Source organism: Macadamia integrifolia, chromosome 9 (genome assembly GCF_013358625.1).
Source record: "Macadamia integrifolia cultivar HAES 741 chromosome 9, SCU_Mint_v3, whole genome shotgun sequence".
Classification (NCBI taxonomy): domain Eukaryota; kingdom Viridiplantae; phylum Streptophyta; class Magnoliopsida; order Proteales; family Proteaceae; genus Macadamia; species Macadamia integrifolia.
Genome location: NC_056565.1, coordinates 41,618,384 through 41,639,861, shown reverse-complemented (window position 1 = coordinate 41,639,861; position 21,478 = coordinate 41,618,384). Strand labels below are relative to the sequence as shown.

Sequence of the window (21,478 nt, the reverse complement as noted above, 5' to 3'; positions counted from 1 at the left end):
TTGCCTTTATCCGGAAAGTGGTCACAAATGTCTGCTTTATGTCTCAATCTGTACATCGTCGGTTTTGATGTCTGATATGAATATGGAATACAAAATACATAGAAGTTGTCTTTGTGGCCTAGATGTGGTTGATGTAAGTATTTGAAAAACAAAAATTCTTAGACCAGTTATCCCTTTTAGATCCCTGATTCTGTTTTCTGATTCCATACTTGTCACTCTCCTATCCTAACTCCAAATATGGGCAAGTTTGCTTTTAAACCAAAAAATAAGAAAAAAGAACACTTTTTTGTTCCCAAGTCCCATGATGGGTTTACAGAGTTAGCTTCAATGAGTTTATTAAACTAATAAGTACCAGTGAATTCTCTGTTCTTCATGATCTACAATTTGCTTCAAGCCTCCAACTGTGACTCTGGTCGGCCCTCAACCAACAAATCTCATCTCTATCCCTTTTTTTTTTTTTTTTTTTTTCCTTTCAAAGATATATCTCATCTCTATCACATCTTCTATGTTAAACAGAAATTTCCAAATTTTTAGAGAGATTTTCCAATAGAACAACCTCAAGCTTTGCTACTACACAAATTTCAAATCCAACGGTCAACACAAGTTGTCTGTGAGAATAAAAGGGATGGGAAAGCTTTGAAAACAAGTGGGTCACCCCAAATTATTGCAATCCAACGGTTTCCTAATCCCATAATTGATGAAAGAAGAAGTGGGCTGCAGGAACCTCAATCAATCATAGATGTATGTTATATCTACAGAGAGAGAAGAAGAAAGTGGGAACTGGGAAGTGGGTAATCATCGTCGTCTACTTGTCTCATCTACCCTACCTGCAACACATTCCAACATAGCAGAGTAAACAACACATGGACGAGATTATCTCAGGACGCCTTTGTAGTTTGTAGTTTGCAGTATCTGGACTTCTGGAGCCAAGGTAACTGCCCTACTTGCTTCTTATTATCTCAATTTTGAAGTACTTTTTCCATATATGTTCCCACTTTGCATGTGAATCACATGCAATGTCTTTTTTAGTTATTATATAATTCTATGTGTTTAATCGAAGATAGTTATCTATGTTTTTTCTTGTGATTTGTTTATTTTGAATTACTGGATTTGAAATATATAATTTTTAAATCTGGGTTTGGTGGAGAGGTTCTGAGTTTGGTTCTGGTTGATTTTGAGCTTTCTTCTTCATTGGAAATAGTGAAACGAGCAGCTTTCCCTATTTGCCGCTTTTTCTCTTCATAAAATTGGTTATTTACAAGGATTAAGTTCATCGGTTTCTGATCTGGCTTTTGCGAGGAGTGTCATTGAGGATTTTTTTAATGGTTTTCTGTTCTTTGATTTTGGGTAATTTGCCCTCTCTCTCTCTCTCTTGATCGCTGGCTTGCCCTTTTCTTTTTATAAATAGAAGTCACTCCTCTCCACTCTGAAAAATGTATGATTTGCATTTCTTTAATTGAAGTCTTGAACTGTGTTGCTAAGCTCTGATTCGGAGCTGTTAGTGTCTCTATTCTTTTGCTGCTGGTGGAATTGGAGAATAGATTCTTAATACTTCCAATCTTGAGTCCTTAGTAATCTGAAGTGTTTGCATTTGGTAAATTCAGTATTTTTTGCTTTCCTGGAAATTTGTGCTTAGGATTCTTTTCACTTACTTCCCTCTTTGGCCCTTGACTTTTATCGTGTCTTGTCCATTGCAGCTTCAGTGGTGATGTTGGTGTTTGTTGAGGGTTTTTTATTAACAATTTTGGGTTCAGGTTTTTTTTCTTTCTTTTTTTGCCATCTTCCTCTTCTTCAAAATTTGGATTTAATGGTATTTTTTAGCTTAAATCTTGTTCTTCATTCCACCTCCACCCTTCAAATTTTTTTTTGTAATAGGTTCGGACCTTGTGTCTGCATTAGTTGATAAGCTGAAAACCGGATCCCTATTTCCTTTTTTCCTTTTGATAGCTCCTGACAATTTTATTCAACTGTGTGGTTCAAAGTTTCTGTTTTGAGGTACTGTCTCTTAGGTCCCCTTTGGATTCTAAATGTTGCTTTTCTGTCATCTTGGAGTTGTAAACTTAACCACCCACTTTTGAATAAACAGCCACATTTGAAGAGTTCACATTCATTTGGACCGTTAATGTCTATAGCGAATATTGAACTGGTTGAGTGTTTAGAAAGGAATTATTTTGGGACGATTGTCTTTTTGAAGTAGAGTTTTTCCTGAAACTGCTTCTTAAGAATCTTTGTACTTTTCGTCGACTAGTTTCTGTTTTAGAAGGCAACCTTTATGAGTCTGACAAGTTTTTCCTTTTTTTACTCCTCTATACTCTTTTTAAAAATTTTTGGGAATATTTTTTGTTGCTCAATTGTTCAAACTCAAATTTTCCTCTACACATTTCATGGAATATCATTTGTGATATAATTTTAATTTTATTGTTTGTTTTTGGTTATTGAAATATGAAGCTTTAGACCTCATAATTTCAATGTGGAATCTATTTTCAGTGATTTTGTGGCATTTCAGGGAGAATTTCGTAGAATTGTGAGCAACCACCAATTAATTTGGAGACTTCAATAGAATCTCTTTGTACAGCAAGGATGAATCCATCCAAAATCAAGCGTCGAGTGGGTAAGTATGAGGTGGGGAGGACTATTGGTGAGGGAACATTTGCAAAAGTGAAGTTTGCAAGGAATTCTGAGACTGGGGAACCGGTGGCTCTGAAAATCCTTGACAAAGAGAAGGTTCTAAAACACAAGATGGCTGAGCAGGTATCATTTTGGATCCCTTTATGCTTATCAAACTTTTCTTCCTCATATCTTCTTTGTCCCTCTTATTCATTTTCGTCAAAGTTGTGATTGTACTAATGAATTGTGAACACCATGTTCCATGTGTTTTCAAATCAAGAATAGTTTCATGAAACTAATACTTAATACTCAACTGTTTTATCTCTGTTGCAAATTTTCTTCTTGAATTTTTTTTTGCATTTGAATCGGCATTACTTGGTATAGCTATGACCCATGGGTATAAGTTGCAAAACTTGCTTCTATCACACCATTTATTTTCCTGCTGTTTAATCTTTTCCCACTTCCATTCATCTTCCTGTAGTCTAAACTTTTCCCGGTTTAGTGATGTTCTCTATATAGTCTTTTGAAGTCACATTCCCTTCCTTGCATGAGTTCTGTAAGAAGAAACTTTCTCAGGGTCCCACCCTGATAAATAGTTTCACACTCGTTCTCCATAATTCGTATTCAAAATGCTTCTTGTTCTTCGTCAATGCACCAAAGCCTGTCCTGGTCCTGGGTGACACTATTCCAGGTCATTCTGGATAGGAGAGCTGAAACAAATTATAGGCCAATATAAGGAGGGAAAGACCTTATTTACACAGTACTGATCCTTGAAAGCATGGAGGAGAAGTGTACGGTCGTCAGATCAAACATATACTGAAACCTTCTAAAATTGGGCAACAAAAATTCAGTATCTTGATCCTTTTGCTCTTTTCTTCCCTTGAAGTTAAGTGATTCACTTTATCCTGGAGGCATTTTTGGTGGTACCAATTGACCAATCTGTTGAAAGCAATGGATGGCTTTTAACAAATGTTAAATAGAGTTGTTTAACTCTGACTTCTTGACATAGACATGCAAGCTGTTTATACCAAGGGAACTGGATTTTCTTGTTCAAATCGTATGACAATTGTCTTTTCTCACATTGAGCTGAATTCTTTCTCCTTTTAGTGAGATGTCTTACAGTTTAATGTATGCACACTAACTTTTGATCAAGCATTTACATTGTTAGATGCTCTGGATTGCCATCTAGTCATTTTCATGGGACATTAGACTTGAAAACTGGACCCATGTCAAAATGGTTGGTCTACGAAGCAGTTCATATCTATTTTCTGGATATTGTTTATGTGCAGTTGATACTTCACACTCAACTAAATTTCCTGAAATATTGTGTTATTTGATAATATCTTCTGGTTGACTTTGTTGGATGTTTCTAAGCCTTTGATTCCATTCAGACTATCTTCAAAGGGAGACTTTATCTTGTTTTTTATATGATTTCTGTTTATGCAGATAAGGAGAGAAATAGCAACAATGAAGTTAGTAAAGCATCCAAATGTTGTATGCTTGTATGAGGTACTGTCTCCTGGAACCAGTAATATTGAATTGCAATCCTAGATGTCCTGCATTATGGCGAAAATAGGTTTTGTTAGGACTTCTCTGACTATATTGATCTAAGCATCACAATCAGTGGATTTTCGGGAAAGGAAGATGGCTGCTGTGACCCGATTACCACTATATATAGGGTTTAAAACCCTAATGAATGAGGTTACAAGATGACAGATATACATTATAAGACAGGATACCTATAAAATCAATATATATATATATATATTCCTTATTATCAACGTTATTTTATGTTAGGAGTAACTTTTATTAACTTTGGAAACTTCTCGGTTTAGCATGACCCAAGATAGACTGTGATGAGAAGATAAGAAGGAGAGAGAGATGTGAGAAAGATTGAGAGGACTATTGATTCCCCTCACCATTTTTTTTTTTTGGGGGGTTAATAAGTCAGCAAAGAATTATATTAATGAAGAAAAGGATGTACAAAGAATATGTCTAGGCATACCCAGATGGGAAATACAAAACCCAAATTCCTTTACTATCCACCTTCGGCATTGCCATCAGCGGAAAATAAAGACAAAAAGGGGACTCCATTGACTCAAGGATCCACCTTTGGCATTGCCATCAGCAACAAAAATACATGTTTGCCTCTGTATAACTAACACATTGTCCCACATGTATATGTTAGATATACATTCTCAAAATACAGTGACTTAGTATTCCAACACTCCCCCTCTCCCGAACCGGGGCATAGATATCACACATTCCCAGCTTGCCTAATAAAGTATGGGAACATGTGAAGTTAATTCCTTTTGTCAACATATCAGCCAGCTATTTTCCTATTTAAGCAACGGGTGTGATCTAGACTAAGGTTTTTCCTTGATGAAGCGACAATCAACTTTGATTTGCATGGTGCAATCATGTTGGACAGGATTATGAGCTATGTTGATGGTAGCTTTGTTGTCTCAATATAATCTCATAGAACCATTGGTTCAAAATCTAACTCTTGGATTAGTCTCTTCAGCCACAATAGCTCACAAATTCTATGAGCCATGGCTCTAAATTCTGCTTTGGCATTTGATCTAGCAACGACTGACTGTTTGTTTCTCATCCAAGTCACTAAGTTTCCACCTACAAAGTTTCAATAACATGTTGATATCTAATAGTAACCGATCCAGCCCATCCTTAGGTGATTATTTTTGGTGAACAAAGAACCTTTCCTTGGACTTGATTTTAGATACTTGAGAATGCGATACACTGCTTCCTTGTGGTGAGCTATGGGGGCATGTATAAACTGACTAACTGGTCCAACATCCTATGCTATATGAAACGAGTGAGAGAAAGATTTGCACTCTAAGTAGAAGTTCTACTTAGACTCTATTTCTGTAACCAATCATTATAAATAAAGGTTGTCTGTCCACGATAGAAACAGACTGAATCTATCGTTGGTTCAGCAAATCATCTCTCTTCCACTTGCAGGTACTGGTTCCAGATTCTCTGTTTGTCATTTATTTTAGTGAGGAATTATGTTATTTGCTATATTTGTTAATTAATAGAGTCTGATTGTCCTAGTTAAGAGGCCTTTGTATGTGTCTAATCTCATTTACCAAGGTTAATGACAATTGGAAAATTTCCAACAGCTGATGTGTGTTGAAATGCTTCCTTAGGGCGTAATTTCCTTGGTTCTTCTTCCTGTTCGCTTCTTTTTATAATTTATATTCCAGGTTTTACTGTAACTCCATTAAACCCTACTGTTTACATATTATCTGCATACTTTTACTCACAAATCTTAACCTTTCCCAGCATCCAGTTCATTGCTAACAACCATGATACCCATATAACTCAACCCTAGTGCATGGCCATTAGAAAATCTTTTTCTCCGAAGTGCAGGATATAGAGTTCTGTTTTTACTAGCTGAAACTCATCAAACCGTCTATTCATCCAGGTTGGGCCCTATATTTTCCCACACCCTTATCACCCTTTTCCACCCTAAGCATTAGTTTCCATCTAAAAGCTGAAAACCTTTCATAACCCTAATTACAAACCTCAATTTTCATTAGTCACTAAGACGTGGGGAATTTGGTGGATGTTCTACCAAACAGTCGAGTCTTACATCTACTTTTTTTAATAAAGACTCCCTGACATTAATCATACTCTAAGGGGGAGAGAAAGCAAGTCTGTGCTCTTTTCCTAGAATTTGACAGAAGTCATTTACTAAAACAATAGAAAAAGGGAGAGGGGAACAACAGCAACACAAGTGAATCTATTTGGTGAGTGTTCTACTTTACAACCAATTTTTTATTTTTGTCAATAAAATCTGACTTACCAGAAAATAAAAACCAATTTTTACAGCTATTTTCTTGGGATGGATTTCTTCTTCCAAGTTCTGTAAGAAGTGAGCAATTCCTTTACATACTGTCGTAGTTGGTTAATTGGGTTGTCCTTTCCCTGGTAAATTGTTCTCTTTCTACAGGTAATGGGAAGCAAGACAAAGATCTTTATTGTTTTGGAGTATGTTACAGGGGGAGAGCTCTTTGACAAAATTGTAAGTAGTGAATTTTGCACTAAATTTATTTGCTTCAAGGTTTGTGTTACTGCAAATATTTTGGTTTCAAATCTCATGTCCTTGATGTGAGAGAACTTCTAAGTCAGATGTCACGAGTACAGTTCCTCCACACAAACTCTGTTGCAAAGTTTAAACATGAGCTACCATATAGCAAAGTTCTTTTATCCAACTTGTTATTTTCCCTTATTTTTTACATTTTGTTATTTTTAGTCTACAAGATTAAGTGCTGCTAATGTACTTGATGCACGTGATGGTTGCTCAGTAAATGCTGTCCAGAGGTGCTAGAAACTGTACTTTGTTGTTGTTAGAGATTACTAATTTTCCTCATCTCCATGCTTGCACATAATTTTGTTTTAACGTGGTTTATTTTCCTCGTAGGTCAACAATGGCAGGATGATGGAGGATGAGGCACGGAAGTATTTCCATCAACTCATTAATGCTGTTGATTATTGCCATAGCAGAGGTGTTTACCACAGAGACTTAAAGGTAAATTATTTGTTTATTTCCTTGAAAAATCCTCTAGGGGTGGTATTTGTAGTTCTTTCCATTTGAAAAGAAAAAGGAAAAAAAAAAATGAAGATTCATTTCCCCCCTTTTTTGGATTTGTTGCAGCCAGAAAATTTACTATTGGATGCTTATGGAAACCTCAAAGTTTCTGATTTTGGATTAAGTGCTCTATCCCAACAAGTCAGGGTAATTTTAGTTTCTAATGGTAGAATATTTGAGTCCTTTATATTTTCCCCCTTTTGTATGCATAAAATAAAAATACTAATTCTGACCTTGTTTATGTTGAATGTATTGGTACCATGTGTTTTTCTGGTGTGTTGCAGAATTGTATTTGATCAACTGAGATCACCTACTATAAGTATGGAGTTGTATAAAAAATTTCCAGCCCTAGTAACAGATACATATTATATTTACCAACATTTTTCTCTGATTTTTTCTTAAAATTTTGTATTTTCTATAATGATGTGGATATTGACATGACTTACTGTCAGTAGCTAAGACTGGCTTTAGAATGCGACTGTCCATTAAATTAATCATAAGTCAATAGTATTTTATACTCTGAGACACTTATTTTATGATATCTTTTAACCAGTTTTCCAAACTCATTCATACTTCTACATGTCAGCAACTAATTCTTCGAACTATTATGTAATTTCACATTGATAAACTTTACCCCCACCACCCCCCCCACAAAAAAAAAAAGAAGCTCACACCTGTTGAGATATAGTTTTGGTCTATAGGGTGTCGTGTGCACTGCTATTGGACCCATTCTTATATGCAGTGATATTTACGTAGTTACGTTGCTGTATTGCCTTACTCACGATAGGGGGAGTGTACCTATCGTGAGAGAGGCTTAGTTAGTAGGTAGTGGGTTAGTGATTGCTATTTTAGGTAGTTTCCTATTCAGTTTGTATTTCCTAGTCAGATTGTAATTGAAATTTATTCTTTATTATAAGTAAAACAATGTCTAGCAATAGAACTTACTTCCTGAAACTATCGCTAGTTCAGTCTCTTCTTTCTCCATTGTCTCCTCTTCTCTATCTTCTCTTTGTTCTTTTCTTCTTCCCTTAGTTGATTGATTCTCTGATCTCTACCAAGTTACAAAACCAATAAAGAAATGCCCCCCAAACATGTCAAATTGTGCAACTACTCTGCAAGCCCAATTTCACGAGGTTGCACTGACGTAGACAGATTTTGATAAAACCTCCGAATGTACCTGTCTAGCGTACGGAAAGGAATTCTCTGGTGGGAAGGTTGCCTCGGGTGCTTGAATTTTTTGACAATTAATATGCGGACCTGAAGGCACACAATAATCATCCAAAATACTTTAGTATTGACAGAATCAAAGATGGCCTGAAATGAATAAACACAATACCATCCCAACATATAACAAATGTGAAATTGAAGTACTATTCCATAAGCGAAAGAAGTTGTTATTTTTCAGCAGTTGCTGTTTCTCTAGAAAGAGCATTGGCATGAATTTAAACAGATACGGTGGAAGGAGGATCTCCTTGTTTAAGCCCTACAGGAGTTAGGATATTACCTTGTATGATGAGGGCTAACCCTCAATCTTAGAACCTACTCAGCACCCTCAAGAAAGGACCTGTTGGCCCGGTAATATGCCTTTGATGTGTCCAGCTCCAGCTTGATAATGATGAACAATTCTCTTTGTTTCTTTTTGTTTTTGAGCAAGTGGAGAGCTCACTTGATAGGACATTGTTCAAGATTGATCTGCTCAGAAAAAAAAGCTGTTTTGAGCATCTGGAATATAATGAGGCTCAACTAGTTCACTGATTGATGCAGATACATTCCCAAAAGAGAGGTTCTAGAACTGGCCTGCATAACCAGGATCACCAAAACAGAGATATAGGGCTGTTTAGGGAGAAATCCGATAACTCGAAACAGAGAGATCAGAAGGGTCTGATTTTCTGGTCAAGTGTTTTCCTGTAATATCAGAATATCTATGCTAAACATCTCTGAAAACAGAGTAGAATGGCTTGCGCAGACAGCTCCCAGTACTTCTAGGAAAGCAGAGTAGCTGTACTAAAGCTAGTATTCCAGCAGTTTTAACTCATCAATATAAACCAGGAATTCAGAGATAAGATAACTCAAAGTTCAAAGTTTATGTTTGAACTTTGAAGCAATTCTGATCAATGTTGAGAGATGATAGCAGTAAGCAAGCTGGAAATAGGTTTCACTGGTTTCAGAAAAGAGTAGAAACTAACCCGAAAGTTGAGCTAGAAGGACTAGAAGATAGAAGATATAGAATAGGGTAGGAATTCACCTAACTACTGGAGAGAATCCACGATTCCACTAAGGAACCCACCTTAGAACTGCTAGAAATCCATCCAGCACACTATGAATCGACACAACCAAATTTTGAAGAAATTTTCAATATTATTACTCATAATTTCGTGGGTGAGACCATAGTCCACTATGTCTATCAGAAACTGACCCTGTAATACTCGTATAATGACTTGGAACTCAAACGACTATTTGGGATAGTAAAATCAGAAGTGCATTTTATACTCTTACTCAAACTAGGACTCTAAAAATAGAACATAGGCTTAGAATGTATTAATGTAATCTGGACTCAAATTCTTTATAGTTCTAGGACTATGCTAATTTTTAAAATAAATAGGATTCAAATAACCCCACAAATATGGACTAATCACGTATTACTATCTTCCTATCCTTAGTGTAAGTCCATTAGAGTAGTCTAGTACAATGAAAATCTCTTGGACCAAAGGCCCAACACATATAACCCAACCCAAGGCTTATTTTCACTAAAATAAGCCACCTCCTGTGATTTTCCCGCATCACTGTTACTTTCAAAAAGGTTTATAATATAATCCAATTGGTCTTAAATGGAAAATAGGTTTTGGGTCTTTATTCTTTGGGATCAAAGTAATACGGTGGTAATTCAGCTCCCAAAGTTAATAATAATGCCCATTAAAGAAGTGTCTTTTATATGAGCATGACTGCATGACTAATGATGTGCCAATACTTAAAAAAAAAAAAAAGGGAAAAAGTGAGTAGCCTTTTGGCTGGGTCCTGAACTTCTGATGCTTGTCAATGTCTGTAAATTATTTTCCATTATTTCTTGATACAGTTAGTAGCTTAATTTTCCTGTAGATATGTGTACTGGGCAGAACTTGAATCTGACTGTAAAAGGTGTTTTTGGCAGGATGATGGGCTGCTTCACACTACTTGTGGAACTCCAAATTATGTTGCTCCAGAGGTTCCACTTGCACCAATAATTGTTTAGTTTTCATTTAGGTTATTTTCAGTCAACATGAGAAGAAAAGAAAAAGAAAAATTTTAGTAAAAAATGCAGTGGAACCCACTGATCAATATGGTTTTCTATGTTTTGGTTTGAAAGAAAAAGTGCAATTTTTAAAAAAATTTGCACTCCATTTTGCCTTACAAAACTCTTTGTATTCCTTCTACTTTGGCATGATTTTGATGGAAAACTCTCTTAAAGAGAATGTTCCCCGCAATTAAACATTTTTTGGATTTTCTTTTAATAACAAACATTTAATGTAGAGTTTCAAAAAATATTATGAACAACAAAAAAGAAAGTGGACACAAACCTCAAGATCCTCTCTCCCATGATCCATCCATGCAAACTGGTGGAAAGAAGATCTATTTTTCTCCTCTTCTTTTCAAATGAACAGTCTTAATGTAAAATTCATCCATTAATTTGATTTCTCATCCTGATCAGGTCCTCAATGATAGAGGTTATGATGGGGCAACTGCAGACTTGTGGTCATGTGGGGTCATCCTATTTGTATTGCTTGCTGGTTACTTGCCTTTTGATGATTCTAATCTTATGAACCTGTACAAAAAAGTGAGTTACCAATTTTAGAATTTCTTTGTTTATTCCACCTCCCGTTTCTGTTTATTAGTTGCTCCATTCTTACATGCAGATATCTGCTGCTGAGTTTACTTGCCCACCTTGGCTTTCCTTTGGTGCCATGAAATTGATAACTCGAATCTTAGACCCTAATCCAATGACTGTAAGTAATCCTTCTTGACCAGATTTGATCCTATTTTGGTTTGGTGAACTATATGCATGGATTTTGTGAAATTTCTTAAATCTGTAAATATTTTTCTTGTTTCACAGCAATTAGGGAGGTTTTGGTTTTTCAGTTAATCGTGCTTGATGCCGATTACATCATTCTATCTTTTGTTCCTTGGTCATATGTCTATTACTTGTCCTTGTGAAGTATTATTTTTCCTTTAGCAAAACAAAAATTAGAAAAGAACATAGGCCTCATACCAAAGAGAAACTGCCCCTGCAATGATGCTGTATAGAAGTGAGACAATTTAAACATAAGGCCCCCTAAGTTACCAATCAAGAAATAACTTCAATCCGGCTTTATTCTGCATATTTTGCTTGTGAATTGAAACTATGTTTGAAATTTTTTTATCACAGTTTCAATCTGTGGTTAAAGCTCAGAAAATATCAAATATGCTCACAATTTTACAATAGAGGCCTGTGAATCTGCTGCATTATCCAGGGACATGCTATAAGATGTGGAAAATGATTGGGCGTCCTCTGTGGGTGAGCTAGCTAGAACAGCTGCCTTACTTAATGAGCAGAAAAGGTATCTAAGGGCTATCTGTAGTAATGCTTACCCGACCCTTATATTGGCATGAATATCCCTGGATGCTCTTTTCAGTCATTTGATACAAGAGCTAAACTACCTAGCTTACCTGCAGGTGATCCAATTGCTATCCATTAGATTTCCTTGTTAGATATGCTAGGGAATTGCTGTATTCATGTCTTGTGCATATGATGTTATGGCTCAAATGATTTACTTATCTGTAACCTCAATTTATCTACCTTGGCCAATTGCAGCGCATTACTGTCTCTGAAATTTTGGAGGATGAGTGGTTCAAGAAAGGTTATAAGCCACCGGTGTTTGATGAGAAGTATGAAGGGAACTTGGATGATGTAGAAGCCGTTTTTAAGGATTCAGAAGTGAGTGAAAAATGAGGCACCACCAAAATTCTTTGAAGAAAGTGTTGGTTCTTCATAAAAGATACCCATACTCAATACTATCTATTTTGTTGACATTATACCAGGAACATCATGTAACAGAGAAGACAGAAGAAGAAAAGCCAACAGCTATGAATGCATTTGAGTTGATTTCTATGTCAAAGGGGCTCAATCTTGGAAATTTGTTTGACACAGAGCAGGTTTGTCTACTTCCTGTATTTGACCTATAGTTTTTTTATCCTCCAAGTGATGAAGGGTGGGCTTGTTCTTACGCATGGAAAAAGGGAATGGATGAAGATGTAGAGATATATATCTCTGCTTGAGGGAATTTATGGAATAAAAAAAAAAAAAATAGGGGAACATGTTTTCTACACGTTCCTTCTGGAAAGCTTTCTCTAAATGGCCCTGGAAATCTGATACTTGCTACACTAGTTGGATACTTGGACCTTAAAATTTGTGGTCCTATGTTTTACGTCACGCTTGTGGCAAGTTTCAGTCCAAAAGCATTACACTGGATGGCACAATCAACCGGTCACTTTTAGTCAAGATATTGATGGTTAGAGAATAGATCTAATACATGATAGGCATATGATTGATTTTGGCCTTGAAATTTAGTAGATGGCGAATCCACTTGGTCTTCTATCTATACAACAGTTATAATTCCCCTATAAGATTTCTATCTATACTCGGGGAGATCAACTAGATTCAGGCCATGTCATTGAGATAGCTCATAGAATTTTACATGTATATCACCCAAAGGGTGCCCATCTATCCAACGATGAATCATGAAGATCAGCTAGCCATGTGATTAAAAAATGGGGGACCATTTAGAGAAACTTTTCTAAACAGGGCTATGCAAAAGACATTTTGCCATATTGTGCTTGAATTTTTGGAAATAGTTTCTAAGGCTGATCTCCTGCCATAGGATCTATAGATGAGCACCTAGTTCTGCCATGTCGTAGGTTGGGTAGGCTGAAATTTTGTGGATAAGTAGACCCCAAGGTCCCCTACTCACTTGTTATTCAGCTAAATGGAGTTTGTCAAGTGTCAAAATAAAGCATTGAAAAATCCAAGACTGCTGAGAGGGTGCATGCCAATGTTTGGACTCATAGTGTTTACGGCGTCTACGCGACCCTAGGTGTTGGAGGAGGGAAAACATCAAGGCGACACCAACACCAACAAGGCACCTAGGTGCCACCTTCACAAGTCACAACTATGCTTGGACTGCAGGAAAGTCTGCATGCCTAGACAAGGGAGGGTGTATGACTGAATTTGAGTTTGAAATTTGACATTTGAAAAATCTACAACTACATTATTCCTTGGATATCCAATAGTCAGATTTGCCACATCACTCTTCTACAAGGCATAACTAGGTGTGCTTGATTGTCCATCAAACCTTTGATCTTAAAGTTTTAAAGTAATGAGTGATGCTGCTTTGGGAGTAAAGCAATGGCACCATGCAACATCTTGGTTGCACTTCATGAAATAAAAAAAAATTTTTTGAGGCAAAAGGTTTCATGGACTGGCCAGTCCATAGAGTATCTATAGGTGACCCACCTAGTTGTGCCATGTGGATTGGTGATATAGCAATTCTGACCATTGGATACCTAGAGAATAGTTTGGTTGGCCACTTGCCAAATTTCTCTAAATTTTTTTTGTATACCTCTTATTTTTGTTATGCATCTTCTTGGTAGTCTAAGCATTATCATGCACCCTCTTGGTAGTCCTAGATTTTTGAAAGCTTTATTTTGCCACTTGGCCAACTCCATTTGAGCTTAAACTTGACATGTGAGCAGGGAACCTTTGGGTCTATCTCTCTTCAAAATTTCAGCCCCCCTCCCACTAGAATGGCTACGTGGTACAAATATGTGGGCCATCCCTAGATACCCTATTGACAGGCCTGCCCAAAAACCTGCTCCTTATATATATATATATATATATATATATACGTGTGTTATTGCATTTTCTCTGGGCCGGCATATTTGGACAGTTGTCAAGCGCCCTTGTGTACCTTTATTTGTGTTGTGGCAACTCGGTTGGACCTTAAATTTTGTGGACAAGTTTTCTATGTCATCCTATAGACTGCTGTTGTAAGTTTCACTCAATGGCACTACATCATGCGGCATCAACGGGTCAAATTTGGTCAAGGTTCGAAAGTCTTTTAAAGGAATTCGATACATGGTGGACCATACGATTGAGTATGGATTTCAAAATTTAATAGATTACTGATCCACAAAGTTCCTTCTGTATTCAGTGTCTGAATGGCCTCAAATCCTCTACTGATTAGTGGCTGAAAATACAATGGGAGAAAAATCCGCTAGATAGTGGGCCATATATTTGAGATTTGCTATTAAATTTGACATGTAGACAATCCAAATGATGATTTTCTCTCCAATGGTTGAATTGGTCTCATAAACCTTCTAACTGGAAGAAGAACAAGGCCAAAGGTTCTCTAGAATCTATGAGTTGATATAGGCTGGGGGATGACTGCTACTATTTTTTCAAGGATTTGTTGCCCGTTTGTCAGTATGCTTCTATCTGGTAGGCCATATATGCGGTTCTACTTCATTGGGTTCCATGGATATCCATATCTTGATGATAATCATGCATTTTCAAGCATCCAGGATATCCGTATCTTGATTATAATCATGCATTTTCAAGCATCTGGCTGCATTCAAAATAAAAATTTGAGCTTAAATATCCTGTAAGGTGTCACTGATTGTAATTCATTTGCATGCTTTCTGATTGTTTCCTATTGATAACCTGTGACAGGCATTTAAGAGGGAAACGAGGTTTACATCAAAATGTCCTCCCAGTGAGATCATCAACAAGATCGAAGAAGCTGCAAAACCTCTTGGTTTTGATGTTCACAAGAAAAATTACAAGGTGAAGATTTTTAAATTATTTGTCGTATAGTGATGTTAAACATGCTTTTACATCCTTGTTGAGAAGTAATGGGGATTATTGTGTCTCAGATGAGGCTGGAGAATTTGAAAGCGGGTCGGAAGGGAAACCTCAAGGTTGCTACAGAGGTATTGTTTCAGACTCAACATTGTTATTGGATTGAGGAATTTGGTTAGTTTTCACTTTTCAGACATTTCATGCAATCTCATCCCTGTCATCAGGTATTTCAAGTGGCACCTTCTCTTCATATGGTTGAAGTACGGAAAGCAAAAGGAGACACTTTGGAGTTCCATAAGGTACCCCTTTCCACTGTTCTCAAGAAAAATAAATGGATTCTGATATATGATTCAAAAACGAGGTATTTTTGCTATTTTATAAGTTACAATTCTAAAAGTACCTCTATCTGTTAGGGAATAATTTCACATCAACTCTATATGTGATACAGTATCAATATTGGTAACACACATGAATAAACTTCAGTACACTGAAGAACACACTGCTACGTTGAATACAGCTAATTTTTATTCCGAACACAAATTATTACATTATTGTATATTAAAATCAATAGAACATTTGGATATTGGTACACATGTATGAAGTTGCACAGAAGATCTTATGGACCCCTCAATGTATGAGGTTGTGCAACGAATATATTTCCTGCTAGTTTACTCATCCTATAAATGTTGGCAGAATATATATATATATATATATATATAGTTTTCAAGATATTATGTTTGTAGGGCTGGGTTCTTATCAATTTAATTTAGCTATGGTGCAGTTTATTTAACACTCAAAACTTTGTGGACTTATTGTTCACATTATCATCTAGACTTCTATTTTTTGGGGGTGAATAAATAATTCATTGCCAAGGAGAAAGAAAACTAGGGGCACCAATTCAGGGAAAGGAGAAATGACAAAAGAACCAAAGCAAGCCAGACCAAACAAAGCACCTCCCGCCCTTCAAGAGGGGAGAGGCCTACAAAAGAGACAGAGGCAAACCCCAGGACACAACAGTAAGCCTGTTCATTGGGGAATCAAACATTAAGCTGAGGTAACAGGGAGAGCTTAGAGCTAACATCAAAGTAAATAGATTTCTAAATCTTATCAAGGATCAAGAGTTGGATATCCATGTACGAAGGTTGTGCTCCATCCAAATATGATTGAAAGCAGCACCAAAGGTGAGTTTGCCAATTACATCACATAGATTTCTCAGCATAATTCATATCCACCTTCATCTATCTAGAAAGGATGAAATATGGAATGAAAAAATTAAAGCTGATTTAGAGCTGCAAAATGTTGTTTGAGGTGGCATGGACATGTGCAGTGAGACCTTTAGATGCTCTAGAACGGAGGAGTGGTTTGATTCAGATTGAAAGAGCTAATAGAGTCAGGGCTAGGACCTAAAATGTCTCTGGGAGAAGAGGTGAGGAAAGACATAAATAACATAGGCCTTGTGACAAGTACGACTTTGAGTAGAGCTGATTGGAGGGTAAGGATCCATGTATCCGACACCTTTAAGTTGGGATAAGGCTTAGTTGGGTTGAGAGTTATAGTAAAAATAAGAATACATTATCAACAGCATTCAGGCCGTCCTTGACTCCCTTGTTAGTGCCAACCAATTCGCCTTCATTTCGGGCTGCAACATTTCTGACAACATCATCCTCTATCATGAGATTGTGGTTTTGATAAGAAAGCTCATTCCCCCGCTGCCCTCCTCAAAATCAACTTCCATAAGGCTTCCAACTCCATTAGTTGGGACTTCATTTCCAGAGTCATGCTATCCATAGCCTTCCCCCACCCCCTATCCTTTGTTAACTGGATCCTAACCTGTATCTCCTTCCTCAAGCTCTCCGTTCTTGTGAATGGATCTCTTACGGGCTTTTCCTCCGTTGCCTTGCTTTGGAGGTCCTTTCCAGATCCATCCAATCCCAAACCTACAACCATCTCATCTCTCCCATCCCTAAGTGCAAAGCTTCCAATCTCACTCACCTTGCTTTTGTCAATGACTTAATGATCTTCTCCAGAGCCGATGAGGGTTCCATCTTAACCATTATGTCCTCTCTCCATCTCTTTGAAACTATCTCAGGTCTTCATATTAACCTCCTCAAATCCCGTCTCTTCCTAGTGGGTGTCTTTGAGTCCTCCATAGCGCATCTTCTCTTGCTTACTGGTTTCACTAGTGGCTCTCTTCCTGTCAAGTATCTTGGCCTCCCTCTTGTCTCTTCCTAGCTCACCGCTCATCACTGTGCCCCAATGCTAAATCAAATTCGAAGAGCAAGCTGCTTTCTTATGCGGGTTGCCTGGTTCTCATCCAATCAGTCCTCCAATCTTCTTATATCTACTGGTCGGGAACTTTTTAGCTTCCCAAATCCATCATCAAATCCATTGTATCCCTCTTCTGTTCCTTGTGGAAAGGTTCTGATTCACCTAAATTTTTCCATCCCATTCGTTGGTCCTCTGTCTGCCTTCCCAAGCGTGAAGGTGGTCTAGGCATTAGGTGAATCAAAGATGTCAATTCTACTACTATCCTCAAGCTATCTTGGAAGGTGGTCTACAAGCACCCAAGCATCTGGGTGTCTTGGGTCTACTCTACCCTTCTTCGTAATGATTCCTTATGGACTTGTAGCATCAAGCCCAACTGCTCTTGGGTGTGGAAGAAAATTCTCCTTGCTAGACCTCTAGCCTTGACTACCACCAAATCCCATATTTGGCAATCGCGTGAACACTTCCTTCTGGCTTGACAATTGGCACTCATAGGTCATAGGTCTATTTATTCCTCTTGACTCCCCAAATCTTCCCGTCTCCTCTATCATTTCTAATAACTCTTGGTCCCCCATAACATTCTCTCCCTCTCCATCATCTGGCAATCCCTCAATTCCATTCCCCCCCTCCCCTTTAGCCGATCGTACCATCTGGACCACCTCCTCATTTGGATGCTTCTCCTCCACTTCGGCTTGGAACCACTCTCGTTCCCCTAACCCTCTCATCCCCTAGTTCAATGTTGTCTGGTTTCGAGCTCACATTCCTCGCCACAGTCTCACTATCTGGAGAGCCCTCTCTAACTGCCTCCCTACCTTAGTCATTTCTCATCTATCACCACATCCCGGTCTCCCTGCTTGCTGCCTTTGTTGGAACGACATTGAAGATACCAGTCATCTCTTCTTCGAATGCCCCTTCTACACCCATATTTGGAAGCACATCCTCTCCAAGTGCTGGCCTGCCCGGAGATCCCCTCTCCCCCTTCAGAGAGAATGGCTTTGGATTGACATGACCTTTTCAAGAAAATCTATTTGTGACAGTGCCGATAAGCTTGCATTTGGCGCTGCGATCTCCCATATTTGGATGGAGCAGAATCTCCGTAGATAGACCTCCAACTTTAGATCTCTTGACGCGATTTGGAAGGCCATCTACTTTGATGTATCCTCCAAACTTGGATCCTTCTCCCATAGGTCTGTTGTCCAAGGAACAGGCTCATTGTTGTTACTTGGGATTTTTCCTAGACCATTATTTTCTCCCCTACCCTTGCCCCCTACGATTGTATCCCTCAGCCTCTAGGTCTAGGTCTTGTTTTGCTTTCCTCTGTTTTATATATTATTTATTCATTAAAAAAAAAAAGAAAAAAGAATACAATGCAAGAGTAGCTTACATTAAGGCTAGGATTTTTGTTGGCATTGTAGCCAGTGTTTTGATTGTCAAAATTGTATCTTAAATCATGAGGGGTGTTCAGTAGATCCAGTTCATGAATCCTATCATGGATCATAAGATTTTACTGATTGTTTCAAAATCTTAAAAATATTACAAAAGACAAACAAGACCTAAATAAAGGAAGAATAATTTTCTTTCTCTTTAATGTCTGTACCCATCATACTAGTAGTTAATATCAAAATTTCTAATAACCTAGAAGGGACTAACCATATGTTATCCAAATTCTGTTAACATATACTCTTTAGCTTGTACATGCCTATTTTCACAATAATTACACCACATGTTACATATGTATGTTTCCTCTAGAATCTCTCTTTTTTTTTTTTTTTTTTTGGTGGGGTTGTGGGGTTGGTGGGGGAAGGTTTTCTCTAGATTAATGCGATGCTTTAATCCATAATTGTACATGAAATGATATTTTCTTGATAAAAGTTTTGAAAGTTTTTTACTAGATATAGAAATATAAAATATGTTAAAAGTAAGCACCATGCAAGGTATGTAATGTGTCTTAGTAAAACCTTTTTACATTATACTGCAACTCTGTTCCACAAAATATGATACTGGTTACTTCTATTTAACAACCAGTACTAATTGCTGAAATAAGGATACATATCAGTTCATATGAAGTGATACCATTGATATTTTGAATTATTCCTACCATTAGTTCTTTCTGATGAAAATTTCCATGCTTGTCTGTACCAATTCATTATTTCAACTATTTTTGTATGCAGTTCTACAAAAATCTTTCAACTTGCCTTAAAGATGTAGTTTGGAAAACAGAGGAAGACATGCAAGATGGAAAAAAAACATAATATTTAGTTCAAGGCACCAAAGTTTAGTCAAGGTTCCTCATCAAAGATTGTATCTTTTCCCTGTAATCCCTGTACTTACATTCCTTTTTTCGTTTTCCTCTAGAAGTTAGATGAGTGGGCGTGTATATGGTCCACAATTGGTTACCATGTTACTATTTCTGAAAAGAGTTGTCAATTCCCCAAACAGTTTTGTATGTGATTTTATGTTACCTTTCCATATATGAATTGATTAAAGAAAATTTCTTTGTACAATCTATTTTACTCACAATTATTTACTTTCACCAAAGCTAGATTACATACATTACATTCAGATTGTAGTTACAGTAAAATTTTCAGGACAAAAGAAAAAAAAAATAGAGTTCTGTTAGAGAAATCTCCAACAAATACGAAGAAAAACAGAGAGATTCACCGGGGCACAGGTACAGTTGAATCTGTTAAGCTCCTCACTAAGTTTCTATATTTGGTCAATAATACATTTCAAGAAATCATACCAAACAAAGCCTTAGTCTTCTTCCTATCATGTAAAAACTTCTGGACCCGTTATTTATTTAATTTTTATTTGTCATCTCAATTTCAACATTTTGTGGGTCTTAGGCACCCCACTTCCAAAAGATAAATCTCAAATGTCAACTGTAAATCGTGGTTAAAGAGAACGAACTATACATGCTCATATTTTGAATTCATTATGAGATACTTAGATTTTTTACCTTCCTGAATTCGAAATACTCAAAATAAGGTGGTTGGGCATAGATGATGCCTTCAATGTCTGACCAGGTAAATTGACCTGAACTTGCCCCAAATTCAGTTCAACAACACCTTTTCTAAACCGGCTAATTATGAACCCGGGTTCAAATCCAGAGCAGGTTTTTGACATTGAAAAATGAATATGCACTCGCCGGCAGTGCCGGTGAGAGAGAGAGAGAGAGAGAGAGAATAATTGATTTACCATATGAAAATGAGAGAAGATGAAAGGATAGTTTTTTGGTACTTTGCTTTGCAAGAAGCTCTCCCACTGGTTCGGAAGCCACGCATGGAAGCAGCAGAGTAGAGTGTATCTTCATTCTCTTCCCCTCTGCATCTGGATCTTCCATGTTTCTTTCACTCACTCATTCAAGGAAACCAAGCCAAGGTGGGTTAGTTTAGTACTGTTTCATAGATGGATAGGGTTTATGAACAGACCTTTTGGCAACTACCTTAGAAGCTCTTAAGTGCCAACCAGTCTTCCATGCTGGGTTGTTGGCTGGTGCGTGCGTGCCTGCATGCATGCATGCCTTTATTGAGTTAGGTGCCCATACATTCTTTGTCTGTAATATTTTTTCAGGGATGCGTTTTGTGTCCTCGAGCACCCCAAACATAGCCACACATAGGGGGTGCGAAAGGAACACTGCACACTTTACTGGTCGGCATTACTAAAAATAAAATAAAATAAAATAATAAAAGGAAAAAAAAAACCCTTTACTGGTCGGTGCCCAAATGTGTTCTTATTGGTCGGGGTTTTAGTGTAGGGGTCATATTCCTGGACAAAAAACATTTTTTCAGGGAACGCAAATGAATATACATAAAAGATCACACAAGGGGGCAAGTGGTCATTTCACAGGTTAGGAGTCTCAGGACTTAGTTTGATGAAAAGGTTAAAAATAACTGCATTGGTCCAAAGCTGCCTCCCCTCCCTCTTTTATCATCATGTTATCAACTTGTTCTGGTTGCATTGTACCATTTAAGGATTGTGGAAATTAATTTTATAAGGGGTAACAAAATACTACCCTACCCCTGGTTGGATGCTTATGCACCTTCCCTTGTTGGTCTCCATGCTGCATAGTTTTTTTGTTTATTTATTTTATTTTATTTTTTTTTAACGACGGGTATCATGCTACA

At 37.3% G+C, this 21,478-nt stretch overlaps 1 protein-coding gene and 1 long non-coding RNA gene across 2 annotated transcripts; one reads left to right on the top strand and one right to left on the bottom strand.

The window, feature by feature from the left end:
• Positions 1-579: 579 nt before the first annotated feature.
• LOC122088174 (CBL-interacting protein kinase 32-like) lies at positions 580-19,855 on the top strand. Its single transcript, XM_042657350.1, has 15 exons — positions 580-931; positions 2,507-2,751; positions 4,054-4,116; positions 6,581-6,652; positions 7,052-7,159; positions 7,286-7,366; positions 10,368-10,421; positions 10,905-11,030; positions 11,110-11,199; positions 12,045-12,167; positions 12,272-12,385; positions 14,958-15,071; positions 15,161-15,217; positions 15,311-15,385; positions 19,523-19,855. The coding sequence occupies exons 2-15, from the start codon at positions 2,581-2,583 to the stop codon at positions 19,601-19,603; spliced, it is 1,329 nt and encodes a 442-aa protein (XP_042513284.1). The 5' UTR covers positions 580-931; positions 2,507-2,580; the 3' UTR covers positions 19,604-19,855.
• Positions 8,228-20,811, bottom strand: LOC122088176. Its single transcript, XR_006143008.1, has 3 exons — positions 20,550-20,811; positions 8,724-8,911; positions 8,228-8,476 (listed from the first exon to the last, which is right to left on the bottom strand). It is a non-coding gene; the product is annotated as an uncharacterized LOC122088176 (long non-coding RNA).
• Between the last annotated feature and the right edge of the window lie 667 nt (positions 20,812-21,478).